The sequence below is a fragment of the Cetorhinus maximus genome, chromosome 19 (assembly GCF_964194155.1).
Source record: "Cetorhinus maximus chromosome 19, sCetMax3.hap1.1, whole genome shotgun sequence".
Taxonomy (NCBI): Eukaryota; Metazoa; Chordata; class Chondrichthyes; order Lamniformes; family Cetorhinidae; genus Cetorhinus; species Cetorhinus maximus.
In genome coordinates, this window is record NC_135897.1 from 20,878,104 (window position 1) to 20,897,277 (window position 19,174).

The following is a 19,174-nucleotide window of genomic DNA, read 5'->3' on the forward strand; positions in this document are numbered from 1 at the left end:
TCGCCACTATTCTGGGAATGTGACATGGGGAATTTTTAGGACTAGAAAATGACCATAAGATCCAATGTGGTAGTAGGGTTGTGGAGGGGCGGGGTGGTGTTTTCAATTGCTGGCTGCAAATTAATCACCTCAAAAATAGGCAAGCAGCAGTTGAAAACCATTTGGGTACCTAGACCACCCCATTGATGCCCAATGCATGTTAATTATCTGTTGATTAAGGATGACATTAGTACAATAATGAGAGGTGACCTTAGTTCTAAAGATCCAGATGTAGAATCAATTTGGGTAGAGTTAAGAAATAGCGAAGGAAAGAAGTCAATTGCGGGAGTAGTTTATAGGCCTCCGAACAGTTACAATACTGTAGGATGGGGTACACAGGAAGAAATAATGGGGGCTTATAAGAAAGGTACTGCAATAATCATGGGTAATTTTAATCTACATATACATTGGATGAATCAGATTGGCAAAGATAGCCTGGAAAATAAGCTCATAGAGTATTTTTGGAACAATTTCTTAGAGCAGCACATTCTAGAGCCAACCAGAAAGCAGGATCAGGGGCAGGATTAATTAATGACCTCATGGTAAAGGAGCCTCTAGGTAGGAGTGATCATAACATGATTAAATTTAGTATTCAGTTTAAGGGACAGAAGGGTAGGTCTAAGACATGTGCTTAAGACTTAAGTAAAGGTAATTACAAGGGTATGAAGGCAGAGCTGGTGAAAGTGAACTGGGAAATTAGGTTAAAGGGTATGTCAGTAGAGTTCTAGTGGCAGACATTTAAGGAGATATTTCATAATACTCAGCAAAGATACATTCCGGTGAGAAAGAAAGACTCTAGGAGAAGGATGCACCAGCCATGGCTAACTTAGGAAAGCAGTATCAAATTGAAAGAAAAAGCTTACAATTCTGTGAAAATTAATTAGGTCAGAAGATTGGATGGAATTTAAAAACCAGCAAAGATTGGCTAAAAAGCTAAGAAGGAGGGAGAAATCAAGGTTTGAGCTGGCTAGAAATATAAAAACAGTTAGTCGGAGTTCTACAAATATTTAAAAAGGAAAAGAGTAAATAAAATGAGCGTGGGTCATCTAGTGAGTGAGTCTGGGGATTAGTAACAGGAAACAATGAAATAACAGATGCGTGGAACAGATATTTTGAATGTGTCGTGACTGTAGAAGACACAAATAACATCCCAGAAATACATGTAAATCAAGAGATGAAAGGGAGGGAGGAACTTGAAACAATTACAATCACCAGGGAAAGGGCCCTGAGAAAATTACTCAAACTAAACACTGACAAGTCCCCAGGACCTGATTGACTTCACTCTAGGGTCTTAAAAAAAAATGGCCGTGGAGATAGTAGATGCATTGGTTGTAATTTTCCAATGTTCCCTAGATTCTGGAAAGATCCCATTATATTGGAAAATAGCGAATATAACTCCTCTATTCAAGAAAGGAGGGGGATACGGAAAGCAGGAAACTACAGGCCATTTAGCTTAACATCTGTCATAGGGAAAATGCTAAAATCTGTTCTGAAGGAGGTTATGGCAGGGCGCTTAGAAGATCTTGTTGCAATCAGGCAGAGTCAACATGGTTTTATGAAAGGGAAATTATGTTTGACTAATTTACTAAAGTTCTTTGAGGAAGTCACAAGTAACATGGATAAAAGGGAACCTGTAGATGTTGTGTTGGATTTCCAAAAGGCATTTGATAAAATGCCAATTCAAAGGTTACTACACAAAATAAGAGCTCATTGTGGAGGAGCTAACATATTATCATGAATAAAGTATTAGTTAGCTAATAGGAGGCAGTGAGTATAGATAAAATGGTCATTTTTGGGTTGGCAAGCTATAACTAGTGGAGTGCCACAAGGATCAATGCTGGGGCCTCAACTATTTACAATCTGTACAAGTGACTTGGATGAAGGGATCGAATGTATGGTTGCTAAATTTGCTGATGAAAAAGATAGGTAGGAAAGTAATTTGTGCAGAGGACATAAAGAGTCTACGAAGAGATTTAGATAGTTTAAGTGAGTGGGTGATAATTTGGCAGATGGAGTATAATGTGGAAAAATGTGAACTTGTCTACTTTAGTTGGAAGAATAGAAAAGCAGTATATTATTTAAATGGAGAGAGATTACAGAACTCTGGTACAGAGGGATCTGGGTGTCCTGGTACATGAATCTCAAATATTTAGCATGCAGGTACAGCAAGTGATTAGGAAGGCAAATGGAATGTTGTTGCTTATTGCAAGAGAAATGGAATATAAAAGTAGGGATGTTTTGCTGCAGTTGTACAGGGTGTTGATGAGACCACATCTGGAGCACTGTGTATAGTTTTGTTCTCTTTACTTAAGAAAGGATATAATTGCATTAGAAGCAGTTCAGAGAAGGTTCACTTAACTAATTCCAGGGGTGAAGGGATTATTTTATGAGGAAAGGTTGGACAGATTGGGAGTGTATCCATTGGGGTTTAGAATAATGAGAGGTGATCTTACTGAAACATTTACAATCTTGAGGGGGACTTGACAGGGTGGATGCTGAAAGGACGATTCCCCCTATGAAATAGACTAGAACTGGGGGCACAGTTTAAAAATAAGGGGTCTCCCATTTAAGACGGAGATGAGAAGATTTTTTTTCTCTCAGAGGGTTATGGAGTCTGTGAGTTCTCTTCCTCAGACAGCAGTGGAGGCAGTGACATTGAATATTTTTAAGGCTGAGTTAGATAGATTATTGATTGAAAAGGGAGGCAAAGGATATAGGGGGTAGGAAGGAAAGCAGATTTGAAGCCACAATCAGGTCACCCATGATCTTATCAAATGGCAGAGCAGGCTCAAGGGGCTGAATGGTCTACTCCTGCTCCTAATTTGTATGCTTTTATGTAATGCTCATCTGATTTCCTACTCTGCAATAATGACTACATTTCAAAAGAACTCCATTGGTTATAAAACTCTTTGAGACATCCAGTAAAAAGCACTGTATAAATGCAAATTTTTTTTTAATGCAATTTTTTGACAAGCCTGTAAATGCACAAACAATGAGACATTATTCTGCTTTTACTGTGTTGGTCTTCAGTATAATTTACGTTAGTTGATACTTTTTTTACATTGCAGGCTCTTTACACTTCATCTATTGTTTGCCTGATTTTGGCTGGAGGTAGTTTAAATATGCATATTGGAGTTGCTTGCAAGTTGGCACTTTTCACGGAACAATAACAGGTGTGTACAGTGGGCATACTGCTCACTTGTGGTGGTGGCATACTGGGTTAACCAATGATCCTAAATGACATTTCTGGTGGCGGCTGAAGAAAGGATCCAAATTATTTTTTGGGTAGAATTGTTGGGTCAGGAGGTGCAGAAGTGCTCTTTAAGGTTCTAGTAAAGTAGTTCAAGCCACTTGCAGCCCACCAGGATTAATTCACCCTCCACTACCCTTTGACCCACCACCACCCTGGGGTGCCTGTTTGATACCCACAGCTTGATAAAGTGGCCCAAAGGAGACCCAAACCCAAGAATGGTTCTGGGGTCCAAACACCAACTTGACACAGGCAGCCGGGCTGTTCAGCCAACTTCACATCCATTTTGGGAAGAGGTCTAAGATTACCGCCAACAAGTCCATCCTTTTTTCTCTAACGTTAAACCCATTTATTCATCATCTCAACATTCCCTCAATCTTTTCTCTCCCTAGAAACACATCTGAATGGCTTTTAACTCCAATTATATTGCCCACTTCAAAGTCCTTCTTTGGTGTGTTATATAATTTAATGCAAAGTTAATTGATGAATGCTTTCATTATCTTTTCCCACAGTATGTCCTTCCTTGGTTATTTTACTGATGTAGAACTCAGGCAGAAGCTTGTCACCAACAAAGTGGATATTTCCGTTGCGATCCATAAAGTATTTCCCTTCCTTCATGGCCTTCGAGACAAGCTGTTGATCACCGAAGAAAAATTCGATGTGAGTGAGTAACATCTTGGTGGGACAGACAAGCCCAGGAAAGTTTGGCCACAATTAAAATACTGAATGCAGTTTTGAACACCTCAGAATGTGCAGTGTGGATTTACCTAGAGGATGCCAAGCTTGGAAAGGTACTTAGGATGAGACACTGGTAATATTTCCACTGGTGTTGAGGAGAATAAGAGATTTAATACTTACAAGGAAATACTATACCCTTCCCTTGGGGAATCAGTGACAAAAGGTCATCAAACATAAAGTTGCCAAAATGAGAGCAAGGGGAGAAGTGAGGACAAATTCCTTTACCCATAGAAGAATGCTTTGTCACTGGGAGTAGATGAGGGAGAGAAGGTTGCATCTTTTAAGGAGAGAATAAATAGACATTTGTAACAAATAAAGATACAGGGCTATGGGAAGTGACTAGGGACATTGGGGTGAGTTTTGAAATTGCTTTAGCAAAAAGCCAGAACAGACACAATGGGCCAAATGGCCTCCTTCTAGGTTATAACTTTCTATGGGTTCTGTGAAACATTCCCTATGTGTCTGATCTATTAGCCCATATTTTTCCTAAATGTCATTTAATTCTGTCCTTGTGAAGTTTCACGGTTCTTAATACTTTTGAACCAAGTTCTTGGAAACTTTCTTGAACTGGACCTACCAAAATATTCGCACAGCCTCACACCCGACTCTGACATCCTACCCCAGCTTCCTTTTCACCTCTTTTCATTTTTCCTCTTTCCCCTCCCCTTTCTTCCTCCTGTGTTTGTGTGTCTCTCCTGGTTTTCTGTAGGGAACACGTTCTCTTCCCCACCCGGGTTCCTGAAGAGTTCAGCCATAGATGAGCAACATGCTGGAGTCAAACCTTTCAAGGTGTGAGCTGTTAGACATGAGAGGACGGAGCAGTAAAAAGATTAACAGTAACATTGAACATGCCACTTAGCTGCAGTACTATCATTTCTCCTCCCTTCACTCATACCTCAATGGCTTTAATGCGGCTGGTGCACTTAAATGAGTTACATGATCTGTGTTGTTACACCCCTGAGTAGTCATTGGCTGCATTGCAACCTTTGAAGGGGGCCCTCAGTTAAGCCTGACAGATGGGAACCTCTTTCGAGTTATCAGCAGTCACAGATTGCAACTCTTTCGAGTACAATCACAGTTCTTGGTTTCCGGGAGTGGGACATGAACCCACAACCCTCTGATTCAAAGGCGAGGGTGCTATGAACTGAGCCACAGCTGACACCTCTTAAATTACCATAGGAAACTCTTTCGAGTTATCAACAGTCACAGATTGCAACTCTTTCGAGTACAATCACAGTTCTTGGTTTCCGGGAGTGGGACATGAACCCACAACCCTCTGATTCAAAGGCAAGGGTGCTATGAACTGAGCCACAGCTGACACCTCCTGACAGATGGGAAAAGTGGGCTAATTGATTCTATAGTTTAACAAGCTCCAGCTAACTGAACATGCAGTTAAAACGCCTGTATTAATTTTAAAGGGCTCAACAATGAATATGGGACAAGTGGTTGGCAGGAAGTCCTGTGGTATGGTTTACTGATAATAACATTATGGATTATCAAGTCGAAAGCAGCATAGGATGTCATTAGGGTTACCATTTGTAGAAACGCACTCTGGTAGGCTTCTTAGTCAAACAAAACAAACTTTATTTGCACAAGAGCTTCCGTGGCTGCTTGTATCCAGCCAGCCCCTCGTACAGCCATTTTTTCCTAGGAAATCCCTCCCTAGAATTCATTCCCCCACGCTAGCCGCACGTTGCTTGAACAAATCACATGACCCCCTACTCAGTTGAACTGATTTTATAGTGACAGTCATCACACCATTGATCTTTCTTTGGAAAATCTAGGCCTTTGAATCTTCTATGTTGCGTCACCTGAAAACAAACGGCATAAAAGCTACTAATGTTCCCAGGTGGCAGTCTGGATTATTGTCAGAAGTTACTTCTTAAATTCAAGGAGGGCACACCACTGCTTAAAGGATAAAAAGGTTTACATTCTGCTGTTTAAAGGATAAGAAGAGTCACCTACCACTGGTTAATAGTAACCACAACAGCTTACATTTATATAGTCTCTTTAATGTAATGAAATGTCTCAAGGAGTTTCACAGGGGTATTACTAAGCAAAATGTGAGACCAGGCTGTACAAGAAGACATTTGGGAAAATGATGAAAAGCTTGATCAAAGAGGTAAGTTTTAAGAAATGTCTTAAAGAAGAAACAAGGCAAAGGGGGTTAGGGAGAGAATTCCAGAGCTCAGGGCTAAGGCAGCTGAAGGCAATGACTACCAGCGCTGAAGCAATTGAAATAAGGGATGCAGCAGAGGTCAGAATTTGAGGAGCCAGGCTGTCTCGGAGGGTTGTAAAGCTGGAGGAGATTTCAGGGATAGGGTGGGAGGGATTTGAAATCAAGGATGAGATTTTAAAATCAAAATCAGGAATCAATGTGTATGAGAGATTACAGGCAATGGGTGAATGGGACTTAGGACAGGAGAAACAGAATTTTGCATGATCTCAAATTTACTGAGAGTAGAACAGGGAAGGCCGGCCAGGAGCGCTTTGGAATAGTCAAGTCGAGAGGTAACAAAGGGCTTCAGCAGCAAATGAGCTGAGGCAGGAGCGGAGTCAGGAGATCTTACATAAGTGGAAATAGGCTACTTTAGAGATGGTGCAGATATGTGTTTGAAAGTTTAGCTCTGAGCCAAACATGGCACCAAAGTTGAAATCAGCCTGGGTCAGCTTCAGTCAATTCAGGGAGAGGGGTGGAATTGGTGGTCACAGAACTTAGTTTGTCACAGAGACTGAAGTTAATGGTTTCAGTCTTCCCACAATGTCGGACAAGCAGCCTGAAGTTTAGAGAGAGTGGAAGAGTGTTGAGAGAGGTGGGGGAGATGTAGAGCTAGGTATTGTCAGTGTATATGTGGAAAATGATACTGTGTATTCAGATGACGTCGCTGTGGGACAGCATATAGATAAGAAATTTGAGGGGACCAAGAATAGATCCTTGAAGGACATCAGAGATAATGGTACAAGAGTGGGATGATATTTATCTAATCATTGCCAGAGTAAGAATGAAACTAGATGAGAGCAGTCCCATCCAGCTGAACGACAGTGGATAAGCATTGAAGGAGGATGGTACTGTCAACCTTCTCAAAGGCTGCAGACAGGTCGGGAGGATGAGGGAAGATCATTTACCTTTGTCACAGTCACATAGGATGTCATTGTGATTTTGATGAGAGTCAGTTCAATACTGTGACCGGGACAGGAATCTGATTGGCTGGATTCAAATATGGATTTCCAGGAAAGGTAGGCATGAATTTGGAAGATGAAGACAACACATTCAAGCACTCTGGAGAGGAAAGGGAGGTTGGAGATGGGGCAGTAGTTCACAGGGGTAGAGTGGTCAAGGGCTGGTTAACTAAGGAGAAGGGTGATGATGGCAGATTTGCATGAAAAGTGTACAGTACCTGAAAAAAAAGAACCATTAACAATATCAGCTCATTTGGGAGCCAGAAAGGGAAGTTGGGTGGTCAGGAGCAAGGGTCCAGGAGGTTAAAAGATAAAAGGGTTGCACAGCCCTGGTAAAGGATAAAAAAAAGTCACAAACCAATTACTAGAGAATTGTAAAAAAGGGCAAGTAAAAAGTTAAGAAAGGTAAAACCTCTTTGCTATTGTAGAAGTAACTAATATGGCAAGCTGTTCAGCAAAAGTTAGCAACACTGCCAAAGTAGCAGTAGATATAATTAATTTCAGATTAGCAAAAGTATTCACCTGTCCTCTGCATACCTCCAATTTATAAATGCTTTAAATTAAAGGCAGAAAGCTTACAACCAATCAGCTTCTGATGATTGGAATGAACTGAAGATCCATTGGCTTCCAATGATTGGAAAGAGTTAAAAATGCCATGAAGTCTAATGGTTGCAAGCCACACAGGCAGAAACCAGTGTTCCTCATGTGTGTTTGAGTAGTGATGTTACTGATTGGACTAAGTAAACTGGGTTGCTGCAGCCCAGTCATTACAATTATTTATTTACTCCAGGGTACCACACACAAATCTAAGGTAAATGTTTCTCTTGTAGGAAATCTCAAATAAAGGAAAAAAGGACTGCAGTAAGGCTGTGTACTCGTTGCTGGAGTGGCTGGAAGACAGTAATTCTTCAACCATTCGCAAGTTTTGGTGCAACTTGTTTCAGGACTATAACTTGCAGGAGTACCCAAAGCTGTATCCCTTACAAGCCAGCTTGATTGAAGGTATGTTAATGAAGGTATCTGGGTGGTGGTACGAGCACCTACTCCTTAAAACAGACAGGAATCATTTAGTTTTTCTCTTAAAGTTTCCTTCCAACCCTATGGGAAGTATTCCCTGTCAACTTATGACTACATTTCCAAAGTGCTTAATTGCTTCTAAAGCACTTTGTGATACCTGAGGTTGTGAAAGGTTCTATACAAATACAAGTCTTGTTCCTTTTTCTACCATATGGAGGTATTGGGCATGAGTACATTTGCAGCTCTTAAAATGCTTCAATGGAAGCTGTGATAACTCTGTGGTAGGTATCCAGGCTTCTCTTCCTCCATCTTCCCCTCCCCACCACTAAATTACTGTGTCAATAATCAAATTTCTTGCAAACGATGTCGGTGTAGTAAGTAAAGTGGAATTTAAATGAACTCTGAAAGTAATGGTTAGCAGGGATTTACTGTTAAATGTTGACTGGTAAATTCCTCCCACTCCACTGGCATTACTTCACTGGCACTGAGGGAGGGTCCATGTGAGGGGAGATTTGGAAAATCAAAAAGAAAGGGCAAGGCAATAGAGGTGGTTAGTGATACAGGTAATGGTAACCGGAGTGTGACAGGAAGGGACATAGCATAAAAGGGCACCAGCAAATATGGTTAAAGTAGTGGAAAATGGCTTTAAACTAACAGAGGGAGGAAGGTTCAAGTGAAGGGAGATTTAGAAATCCAAAAATTAAAGTTGAGGCAATAGAGAAGTAAATTGATGTGGGCCAGGAAGGGACAGAGCATTTAGTGGTAATAGTACATCAGAGAGTAAGCCCTGTGCAGGAAATGGTAGTTAAAAAAGTAAAATTGAAGTCACTTTATCTTATTGCACTGAGTGTCTGCAATATGATAGCTGAACTAATGGCATAAATAGAGATAAATGGTTTAGATCTAGTTGCCATTGCAGAGGTGTGGTTACAAGGTGACCAAGTTTGGGAAATAAATATTCCATTGTACACAACATTTCAAAAAGATAGGCAGAATGGAAAAGGGGTAGGGGTAGCCCTGATAAAGGATGATATAAGGGTATTAGTGAGAAAGGATCTTGGCTCAGAAACTCAGGAAGTGGAATCAGAACGGCTGGAGATTAGGAAAAGCAAGGGTCAGAAAATACTGATTGAATGGTTTATAGGCCCCATAACAATAGTTATACTTTTGGGCAGAACATTAAACAAGAAATTATTGGAATGTGTAACGAAGGCAATATAATAGTTGGGGGACTTTTAATCTTTATAGGCTGGACCCAAAAAATTGGCATAAGCGCTCTGGAAGATGAGTTTGTAGAATGCTTTCGTTACAGTTTCCTGGGGAGTTATGATGTGGAACCAATTAGGGATAAAACTATTTTAGATCTAATATTGTGCAATGAGGTAAGGTTAATTAGCAATGCCTTGGTAAAAGATCCACTGAGAAATAGTGGTCATCATACAACTGAATTCCACATTAAACTTGAAAATGACATACTTCACTCAAGAACAAGAATCTTAAACAAAGTCGATTATGTATGTATTAAGGGAGAGCTGGCTAAGGTCGATTGGATAAATAGACTACAAGATCTAAACATGCATACACAATAGGAGCAGAAGTAGGCCATTCGGCCCCTCGAGCCTGCTCCGCCATTCAATAAGATCATGGCTGTTCTATTTGTGTTTTGAATTCCACATTCCCATCTACCCCTGAAAACCTTTGATTCCCTTGCTTAACAAGAATCTATCTAACTCCGCCTTAAATATTCAGTGACCCCATTTCCGCCACCTTCTGAGGCAGGGAGTTCCAAAGACATGGCGGTGGGTAAATAAACAATGGAAAACATTTAAAGGAACAATTCAAAATGTCCAACAAAAATACATTTCATTGAGAAACACTCAGCAAGAAATATCCATTTGTGGCTTATGAAGGAGATTCAGGATAGTATTATGTTAAAAGAAGAGGCTTAGAATGTTGCAAAATAATAGTAAATCTGAGGATTGGGAATGTTTTAGAAACTAGCAAAAGGCCACCAAAAAGTTGATGACAAGGAAACAAAAGGAATTGAAGTAAACTAGCCAGGAATATTTTTTAAATTGTAAATGGTTTTACACACAAGGGAGAGAGTAGCTAAAGTAAGTGTTACTCTCTTAGAAACAGGGACAGGGAAAATATAATTGGGAACAAGGAAATAGCAGAGACATTTGACAAATATTTTGTTTGTCTTCACAGTCGAAGACAACACAATTTGCATCCCAGAAATAGAGGATAACCTAGAGGCTAATAAGACTTGAGTATTTTGAGGATGTAAATAGTACAGTGGATAAAGGTGAACAAGTAGATTTATTATACTTCAATTTTCAAAAGGTGTTCAATATATTGCAAAGCAAAAGCTCAATACACAAGCTAATAGCTCATGAAATTGGGGGTGATATATTAGCATGGACTGAGGATTGGTTAATGGACAGGAAGCAGGGAGTAGGGTTAAATGGAGCATTTTCAGGTTGGCAGACTAACCAGTGGAGTCCCGTAAGGATCAGTGATGGGCCTCTGGTATTAACAATCAATATTAATGGCTTCGACAAAGAGAAAAGGGGTAATGTATCTACGTTTGCTGAAGATACAAAGCTAGGTGGGGATGCAAGCTGCGTGGAGGACACAGAGGTTGCAAAGTGATTTAGACAGGTTGTGAACAGCCAATAACATGGCAGATGGAGTATAATGTGAGGAAGTTTGAAGTTAGTCACTTTGGAAATAAAAACCGAAAAGTATAACATTTTTAAAAGGGTGAAACTTGTAAATTATGGTGTTCAGATAGACTAGTGTACCTGTACAAGGAATGAAAAAGGTTAGCATGCAAGTACAGCAAGCAATTAAGAAAGAAAATGGCTGAACAAATTGAGCCTATATTGTCTGGAGTTCTGAAGAGTTAGAGGTGATATCATTGAAACATTCAAGACTTTGAAGGGTTTGGCAGGGTAGATGCTGAGGGCTTGTTTCCCCGGCTAGGAAATCTAAAACAAGGGGGCACAGTTTCAGGATAAGAGGCCAATCATTTAGGACTGAGAAGAGAAGAAATATATTTACTCAAAGGGTTGTGAACCTTTGAAATTCTTTACCCCAGAGAGTTTTGGATGTACCATCACTGAAAAATTGAAGGCTGAGATGGACAGATTTTTGATATCTTAGGGAATCGAGGGATATGGGGAATGGGCGGGAAAATGAAGTTGAAGCCCAAGGTCAGCCATGATCATATTCACAGAATCTTAACAGCACAGAAGGAGGCTATTCAGCCCATCATGTCTGCACAAGCTCTCCCAAGTGAGCATTGAACTGCTGCCATTGTCCTGCCTTTTCCCTGTACCCTTGCACATTGTTTCTATTTGAATAACCATCTATTGCCCTCTTGAATGCCTCGATTGAGCCTGCCTCCACCACACTTCCAGGCAGTGCATTCCAGACCCGGACCACTTGTTGTGTGAAAAAGTTTTTCCTCACGTCACACTTGCTTCTTTTGAAAATCACTTTAAATCTGTACCCTCTTGTTCTTGATCCTTTTATGAGCAGGAACAGCTTCTCCCTATCTACTCTGTCCAACCCCCTCATGATTTTGAATATTTCTATCAGATCTCCTCTCAGCCTTCTTCTCTCCAAGGATAACAGTCCCAACCTCTCCAATCTATCCTCATTGCTGAAGCTTCTCACCTCTGGAACCATTCTTGTAAATATCTTCTGCACACTCCAATGTGTTCACAATCGAATGGCAGAGCAGGCTTGACGGGCCTTCTAGTCTTCTAGTGCTCTCATATAAGCTGCAAGGATTTCCCAGCCTTTGTTCTTTGCCCTGATCCTAGAAATAACAGTGTGCACTCCTATCTCTGGGTCTGAGACCCACATGTAGCCAGTGCTGGGACTTCAGTTTCCTTACCTGAGGCTGGGAGTTTGGTTATTTTTGGGTAGAGTGTTTGGCCTGGGCTCATGGTAATTTCTCAATGCTGGCAATAGCATATGGAGTGTAACTTATGATGGTTCAAATGAGAAGCAGCACTGACATGACCTAGGGTAGAATTTACAGTACAGAAACAGGCATATTAGCTCAACAGATCCTATGCCATTATTTATTTTCCACATAGGCCTCCTCCCACCTTACTTCCTTTCATCCTATCAACAGGTTATATTCCTTTCTCCCTCATGCACTTATCTTGTTTCCTCTTAAATGCTTCTATTTTATTCCCTTCAATTGCTCCATGTGGCAGTAAGTTCCACACTCTCTGCGTAAAGAAGTTTCCCCTGAATTCCTTCTGGGGTTTATTAGTGATTATCATTCCTGGAAGGTTTCTTGGACTGCATTGCTTTCTTATTAATGAGGGTAAAATTCCAAGTCCTGAATTTGGCTGACCATCAGATCAAATCATATACCTGTTGCTGTCCACAGGCGAGCTATACAGTTTTCCCCTCTCTTCCACCCTGAGACTATATTTTTCAACCTTCGTAAGAGGCTGATAACTTTAGTTCCTTCAGAATCTCGGCCTCTACTCAGCTGGTGCCCAGTTGCACTGTTCTGGACGGAGTACGACTCATCTCTCTGGTTATACCAGTTTTCAAGTTTACGATCTGAGATTATGGAAGTGGTTATCCCTAGCTTGGGAACAGAGGGGTCCTGTTTGGGGCAGTTAGAGGGTCTAACCCAGGCAAGGCTCAGTAGAACCTTCCAGTGAAGGCAAGAACCTATTGTATCCAGGCTCCAGGCAATTTCTAGGGCCTTCTGCTGTGTTCATATTAAAGATACAAACTTGTGCACATTCAGAGCCATCCTTTCTTTTTAAAGGAAAGTAAATAAAGAACAAAGAAAATGTGTAGAATCTGAGCAAAACCTGTTGTGTAAAGGGTTAACTCTAGCACTCTATTAATAACTACTAAGGAGCTATATCATAATGATGTCACTCAGAACAGTGAGAAGTATCTCCGGGAGGAGCAGTAGCTCAGTCCTAATGTTCTGTAACCTTGTATATCGTTAATTATGTAAATAAAAGTACTTTGAAGAAAGGATCTTTGCTTCCAGTAAGATCTCTCACTCAGTAAGACACCCTTCATCTTCCAAGACACCCCAACAATAACAGATCATTCACTCCAATTATGGAGATTCCTAACATTCCTGGCAGGCCAATTCCTTCCCATTATAGAGAATCCAATGGACTGAGCACCTTCCCATTCACCCTTGTTATTTAAAATTCCAATGGATCAATCCCTCGCCATTGTAGAGAATCATAATGGTCCAAATCTTATTGTATGAGAGCTGATGTTACACAGTCGGTAGCAATTTCACCTCCTTCAGCAGCATATGGGCACACAATCTAAGCTGACACTTCAATGACTGAGTAAGAATGCACTGCATTGTCAGAGATGCAAGGTGCAGATCTTCCAAAGGAGAAGGAAAGAGATGTCTCGTTTGCTTGTTCAAGTTGGTTGTAAATAGATCCCATGCTATTATCCCTGGAAGAATAAGAAGTTCTCTTGGTGCCCTGGTCAATATTCCTTACCCCTCTATTGGTTATGTAAGATCATGTGATCTTCCTTTATATCATACTTTTTAAAGGTATACTGCATTTTACATAAAACCATAATTACGATACCCCTCCCCCTTTACGTGGAAACACATTTTACATTTACAATTTTCTCAACATGGAAAATTATTTACACAGAAGTAATTTACAAATTCAGTCTTTCTGGGGATTTACTTATGCATGTAGAACACCTCAGCTTTACAATTTCAGATGCTTTGTCAGGAACCTCCCTTTCTGTAGTTGTCTAAACATCAGGTTCTTCGGCAGGCACCTGCAAATCTGTTTCCTTAGCTCTTTCAGGTACAACATACGCTTCTGACACATCTGTATGAGGTTGAGTTCCCTCAAAAGGAAACATTGCCCTGGTCATGAACTGGTGGAATCATTTAGACCATAAGACATAGGAGCAGAAATTAGGCCATTTGGCCCATCGAGTCTGCTCCGCCATTCAATCATGGCTGATAAGTTTCTCAATCCCATTCTCCCGCCTTCTCCCCGTAACCTTTGATCCCCTTACCAATCAAGAACCTATCTATCTCGGTGTTAAATACACTCAATGACCTGGACTCCACAGCCTTCTGTGGCAATGAATTCCATAGATTCACCACTCTCTGGCTCAAGAAGTTTCTCCTCATCTCTGTTCTAAAAGGTCTTCCCTTTACTCTGAGGCTGTGCCCTCGGGTCCTAGTCTCTCCTAATGGAAACATCTTCCCCACGTCCACTCTATCCAGTCCTTTCAGTATTCTGTAAGTTTCAATCAGATCCCCCCTCATCCTTCTAAACTCCATCGAGTATAGACCCAGAGTCCTCAAACATTCCTCATATGTTAAGCCTTTCATTCCTGGGATCGTTCTCGTGAACCTCCTCTGGACCCTCTCCAGGGCTAGAACATCCTTCCTGAGATACGGGGCCCAAAATTGCTCACAATATTCTAAATGTGGTTTGACCAGAGCCTTATAAAGCCTCAGCAGCACATCCCTGCTTTTATATTCTAGTCCTCTTGAAATAAATGCCAACATTGCATTTGCCTTCCTAACTACCGCGTCAACCTGCAAGTTAACCTTAAGAGAATCCTGGGCTAGGGACTCCCAAGTCCCTTTGCACTCCAGATTTCTGAATTCTCTCCCCATTTTAAAAAATAGTTTATGCCTCTTCTTCCTACCAAAGTGCATGACCTCACACTTCCCTACGTTGTATTCCATCTGCCACTTCTTTGCCCATTCTCCTGACCTGTCCAAATCCTTCTTCAGCTTCCCCGCCTCCTCAATACTACCTGTCCCTCCACCTATCTTTGTATCATCTGCAAATTTAGCCAGGATGCCCTCAGTTCCTTCATCTAGATCATTAATGTATAAAGTGAAAAGTTGTGGTCCCAACACTGACCCCTGCGGAACTCCACTAGTCACCGGCCACCATCCTGAGAAGGACCCCCTTATCCCCACTCTCTGCCTCCTGCCAGACAGCCAATCTTCTATCCATGCTAGTACCTTGCCTCTGACACCATGGGCTCTTATCTTACTGAGCAGCCTCCTGTGCAGCACCTTGTCAAAGGCCTTCTGGAAGTCCAAATAGATAACATCCATTGGCTCTCCTTTGTCTAACCTACTCGTTACCTCTTCAAAGAATTCTAACAGATTTGTCAGGCATGACCTCCCCTTGATGAAACCATGCTGACTTTGCCCTATTTTACCATGCACTTCCAAGTATTCTGAAATCTCATCCTTAATAATGGACTCTAAAATCTTACCAACGACCGAGGTCAGGCTAATCGGCCTGTAATTTCTAGGTGATTTGTTTCCCTCTTTCTTAGATGATCCACATGTCTCTGTATGACTCAGCCTTCCACCTTCATGTGGTAAGATAGAGGTCCAGTCACTGCAATTATTTAATCCAGTAACCACTTTAGTCCTTCTCCAAAGTTGTTCACATATACTGTCTTTCCCAGGGTAAACTTCCTGTCCCGACTATACCATTTGTGTCCAGTTTTCAGACTTCCTTGACTCCTTTCCACTTCCGCCACCCACCCCCCCAATTTGTCATTATTAAGCTTAATCTCATCCTGAGACGGCATTTCATCAATAATTCCACAGATGTGACACCTGTTGTTGTGGTTGTGTGAGGGATAGTCCTATAATGAAAAAGAAAGTGTGCCAGCTTGGTTGCTAAGGAATCTCCAGTTAACATTTTCATGCCTGGCTTGAATGTTTGAACCACTCTTTTGGCCAGTCCATTTGAGGAGGGGTGGTATGGTGAAGTTTTTACGAGTGATAAGGTTGAGGCTGACAAACTGTTGAAACTCGGCACTCATAAATGCCATGCCGTTATCAGATATGACCACTTCAAGTAGTCAATTAATGGCAAAACTTTGTAACTTCTCAATTGTAGCAGAAGACATTAGTGACTTTACCTCTTTTGTCCATCCATTTTGAGTGGGCATCAACAATGAGCAGAAACATTGTTCCCATGAAAGGTCCCACATAGTCAATGTGTAACTGCATCTATGGCTTTCCTGGCCACTCCTAAGGGTGTAACAGAGCTGTTGAAGGTAACTTTTGCAATTGCTGATGCTGCACACAATTCTTCACTAAGCTCTCTATTTCTCCATCCATCCCAGGCCACCATAGATAGCTGCGTGTAATGGTCTTCATTCGGGAAGTTCCTGGATGTGCACTGTGTAGTTCAATCAACAATGGCTTCCTTCCTTTTGGAGGAACAATCATTTGTGCTCTCCAAAATAAGATACCACCCTGGCTGGTTATTTCACGTCTTCTGTTAAAGTACAATTTCATTTCATCAAATACGTGCTCTTGTGACCAACCTTGAAGCACTTGTTCTTGTTTTTGGTTAACATTGGGTCTCAACTTGTCCAGTCTCTGATCTGTCTAGCACATACCAGTGATGAATCTGAGAAACTTAACAATAAAACTAGTTCTTGTGGAACTGGGACATCCTCATCCTTTTCTTGAGGGCAAATGATTCAGTGCATCAGCGTTTGCAATTTAATTTCCAGGCCGATGGATGAAAGTACACTAGTATGCTGCCAGGATCAGCCCATCTTTGTATTCTTGCAGAGACTATGGGTGGTATAGTCTTGTCCTTGCTGAACAATCCTAGCAATGGCTCGTGAAACAATAACAAAATGACAGCCATGCACGTACTGGTGAAATTTCTTGACACCCAAGATGATTAACAGGCTGCCTTTTTCTTTGAGTATTCCTTTTCTGCTGTGGTGAGCATTCTTGATACATATCCTATAGGCTGTTCCGTGCTATCACCCATTAAATGGGAGAGCACTGCTCCCACTCCGTAGGAAATGTGTTACGTGTCAACACCAATTCTTTCCTCTGGTCATAGTGCACTAATAGGTTTGACAAGTGCAACAATTGTTTCACCTTTATGAAAGATTTTTTCTGTGGTGTCTGCCAAGACCAACGTTGGTGATTCTTGAGTGGATAATGCAGGGGTGCCAGTTCAATTGGGTAAGCACAGCCCATAATAATTGATAATTCTTAAGAATGATTTGAGCTCGGAGGTGTTCTTTGGCGCAGGTGCCTCTCTAATGGCTCACTTTTTCCTCAAACTGGTGGAGGCCCTGTGAATCTACTCGGTGTCCCAAATAGATTACTTCCCTCACTTGGAACGTGCACTTTTCTTTTGTAAACGCACTTCAGCCTGCAAGAAACATTTTAAGACTTCTAAGTTCACCAAATGCTCCTTTTTCAGTGAGTCCTGTCACCAGAACATCATCTAAATAAATAAATGTGTGGGGCAGTCCCTGCAGTAAAATTTCCATTGATTTCTGGAATATGGTGCAAGCTGAGGAGACTCCAAAAGGCAAACGGGTATATTGGTACAACCCTTTGTGTGTATTCATTGTGACAAATTCCCAGGAGGCCTTCTCTAACTCTAATTGTTGATAAGCATAACTTCAAGCTTCGTGTAGGTGGTTCCACCTGCCAGCTTAGCATACAGGTCTTTGATTTTTGGTATGGGGTGTCTGTCCACTTTATTAACTGTCATTTTGTAGTCTCCACAAATTCCGGTGCTTTGGTCAGGTCTAAGGATGGGGACTATTGGTGCTGCCCATTCTGAGAATTGCACAGGTTGTATAACGCCCAATTTCTCTAATCTGTCCAGTTCGGTATCGACCTTTTCCCGCAGTGCATAAGGCACTAGTCTTGCCTTCATGAATTGGGGGGTTGCCCCTGGGTCCACATGAATTTTTGCTTGCAGCCTCTGTTCGCCCAAGTTCACCCTTGAAGACTTGAGGTGTATTTTTGCAGTAGCTCTGGTAACCCACATGCTCTCAGAATGGGCTGAAATTTTCCAGTTAACTTAATCTCCTTTAGCCAGTTTCATCCAAGGAGAGTTGACCCCTCGCCTGCTACCACCATCAAGGGTAGTTTTACCAATTGGCTTCTGTAATGGACAGTAACTCTTATGCTTTTAACTTGGATAACTTCACCTGTGTAAGTTTTTAATTTGGCATCAGTTTCTTCCAAATTTAATTTATGTTCACCATAATTCAGATATTTGAAGGTGTGTTCACCAATTACTGTAGTGGAAGCTCATGTGTCTACTTCCATTCTAATAGGTCTGCCATTTACCTTCACTGTTAAATGTATTGGTTCTGTCTTTCCAACCTTCAGATTGAATATCAAATATCTGAATTTGTTACTTCAGGCTCTTCTACATTGTAGAGCTCAAGATTTTTTCTTTTGTTTGAAAGGCTGCCTGATCCTTTCCTTGCACTGTCTCATTGTGCCCATTTTGATGACAATAAAAACATTTGATTTTTTTTTTTAAACTACCAATCGTAAGATTGCTTGTTTCCAACTCTGTTGCAACTATTCCTTGTTTTTTCTGCTAGGTTATTTCTTTTTTTTTTTCTGCTAGCAGTGGCTGTTTCCTGCTTTGCAGCAAAGTCTTGCATTTTTGTGCCCTTTTTGGCTGGGGCTTCCCAAAATGGAGGACAGCGCCATTTTGCGCTTCCTGTATGGCTTTTGAATCCCTTATTGTGCTTTCCATGGCCGGTGCTATGTCAAGTCCCTTTAAAACCCAAATTTGTTTCAGACAGTAATCTCTTCTGAATCATGTCCTCAATAACATCGGACATTGAACGATCTCTGAGCATATCATTTAAAGATGTACCAAACTCATAATGTTCTGTTAACTGTTTCAAATTATCTACATAACAAGGATTTGTCTCCCCGGGACAATCCTCTTTATTGAGTTAAATTTGAACTGTTGTATCATTACCGAGGGCTTTAGTTAGTAATGACCCTTCACCATGTCCACCAATTCATCAAAACTTGTTGAATCCGGGACACTGGGTGCTGTCAAACTTTGAATCAAGCTGTAGGCTTTACTCCCACATGTGGATAAGAGGATCACACGCCTCTTCTTC

At 41.2% G+C, this 19,174-nt stretch overlaps 1 protein-coding gene across 6 annotated transcripts in view; it reads left to right on the forward strand.

Annotated features, from left to right (window-relative positions):
• Nucleotides 1-19,174, forward strand: part of LOC144693681 (nuclear body protein SP140-like protein) — a 77,872-nt gene that overhangs the window by 15,960 nt on the left and 42,738 nt on the right. For 5 of the 6 annotated variants that reach the window (XM_078563566.1, XM_078563565.1, XM_078563569.1 and 2 more), the window contains 2 exons: nucleotides 3,802-3,949; nucleotides 8,038-8,209. In XM_078563566.1, the coding sequence (XP_078419692.1) occupies nucleotides 3,803-3,949; nucleotides 8,038-8,209 (319 nt within the window). In that variant the 5' untranslated portion in view covers nucleotide 3,802. Of the gene's footprint in view, nucleotides 1-3,107; nucleotides 3,213-3,801; nucleotides 3,950-8,037; nucleotides 8,210-19,174 lie in introns of all 6 variants that reach the window. The other variant, XM_078563567.1, reaches the window with a different exon arrangement.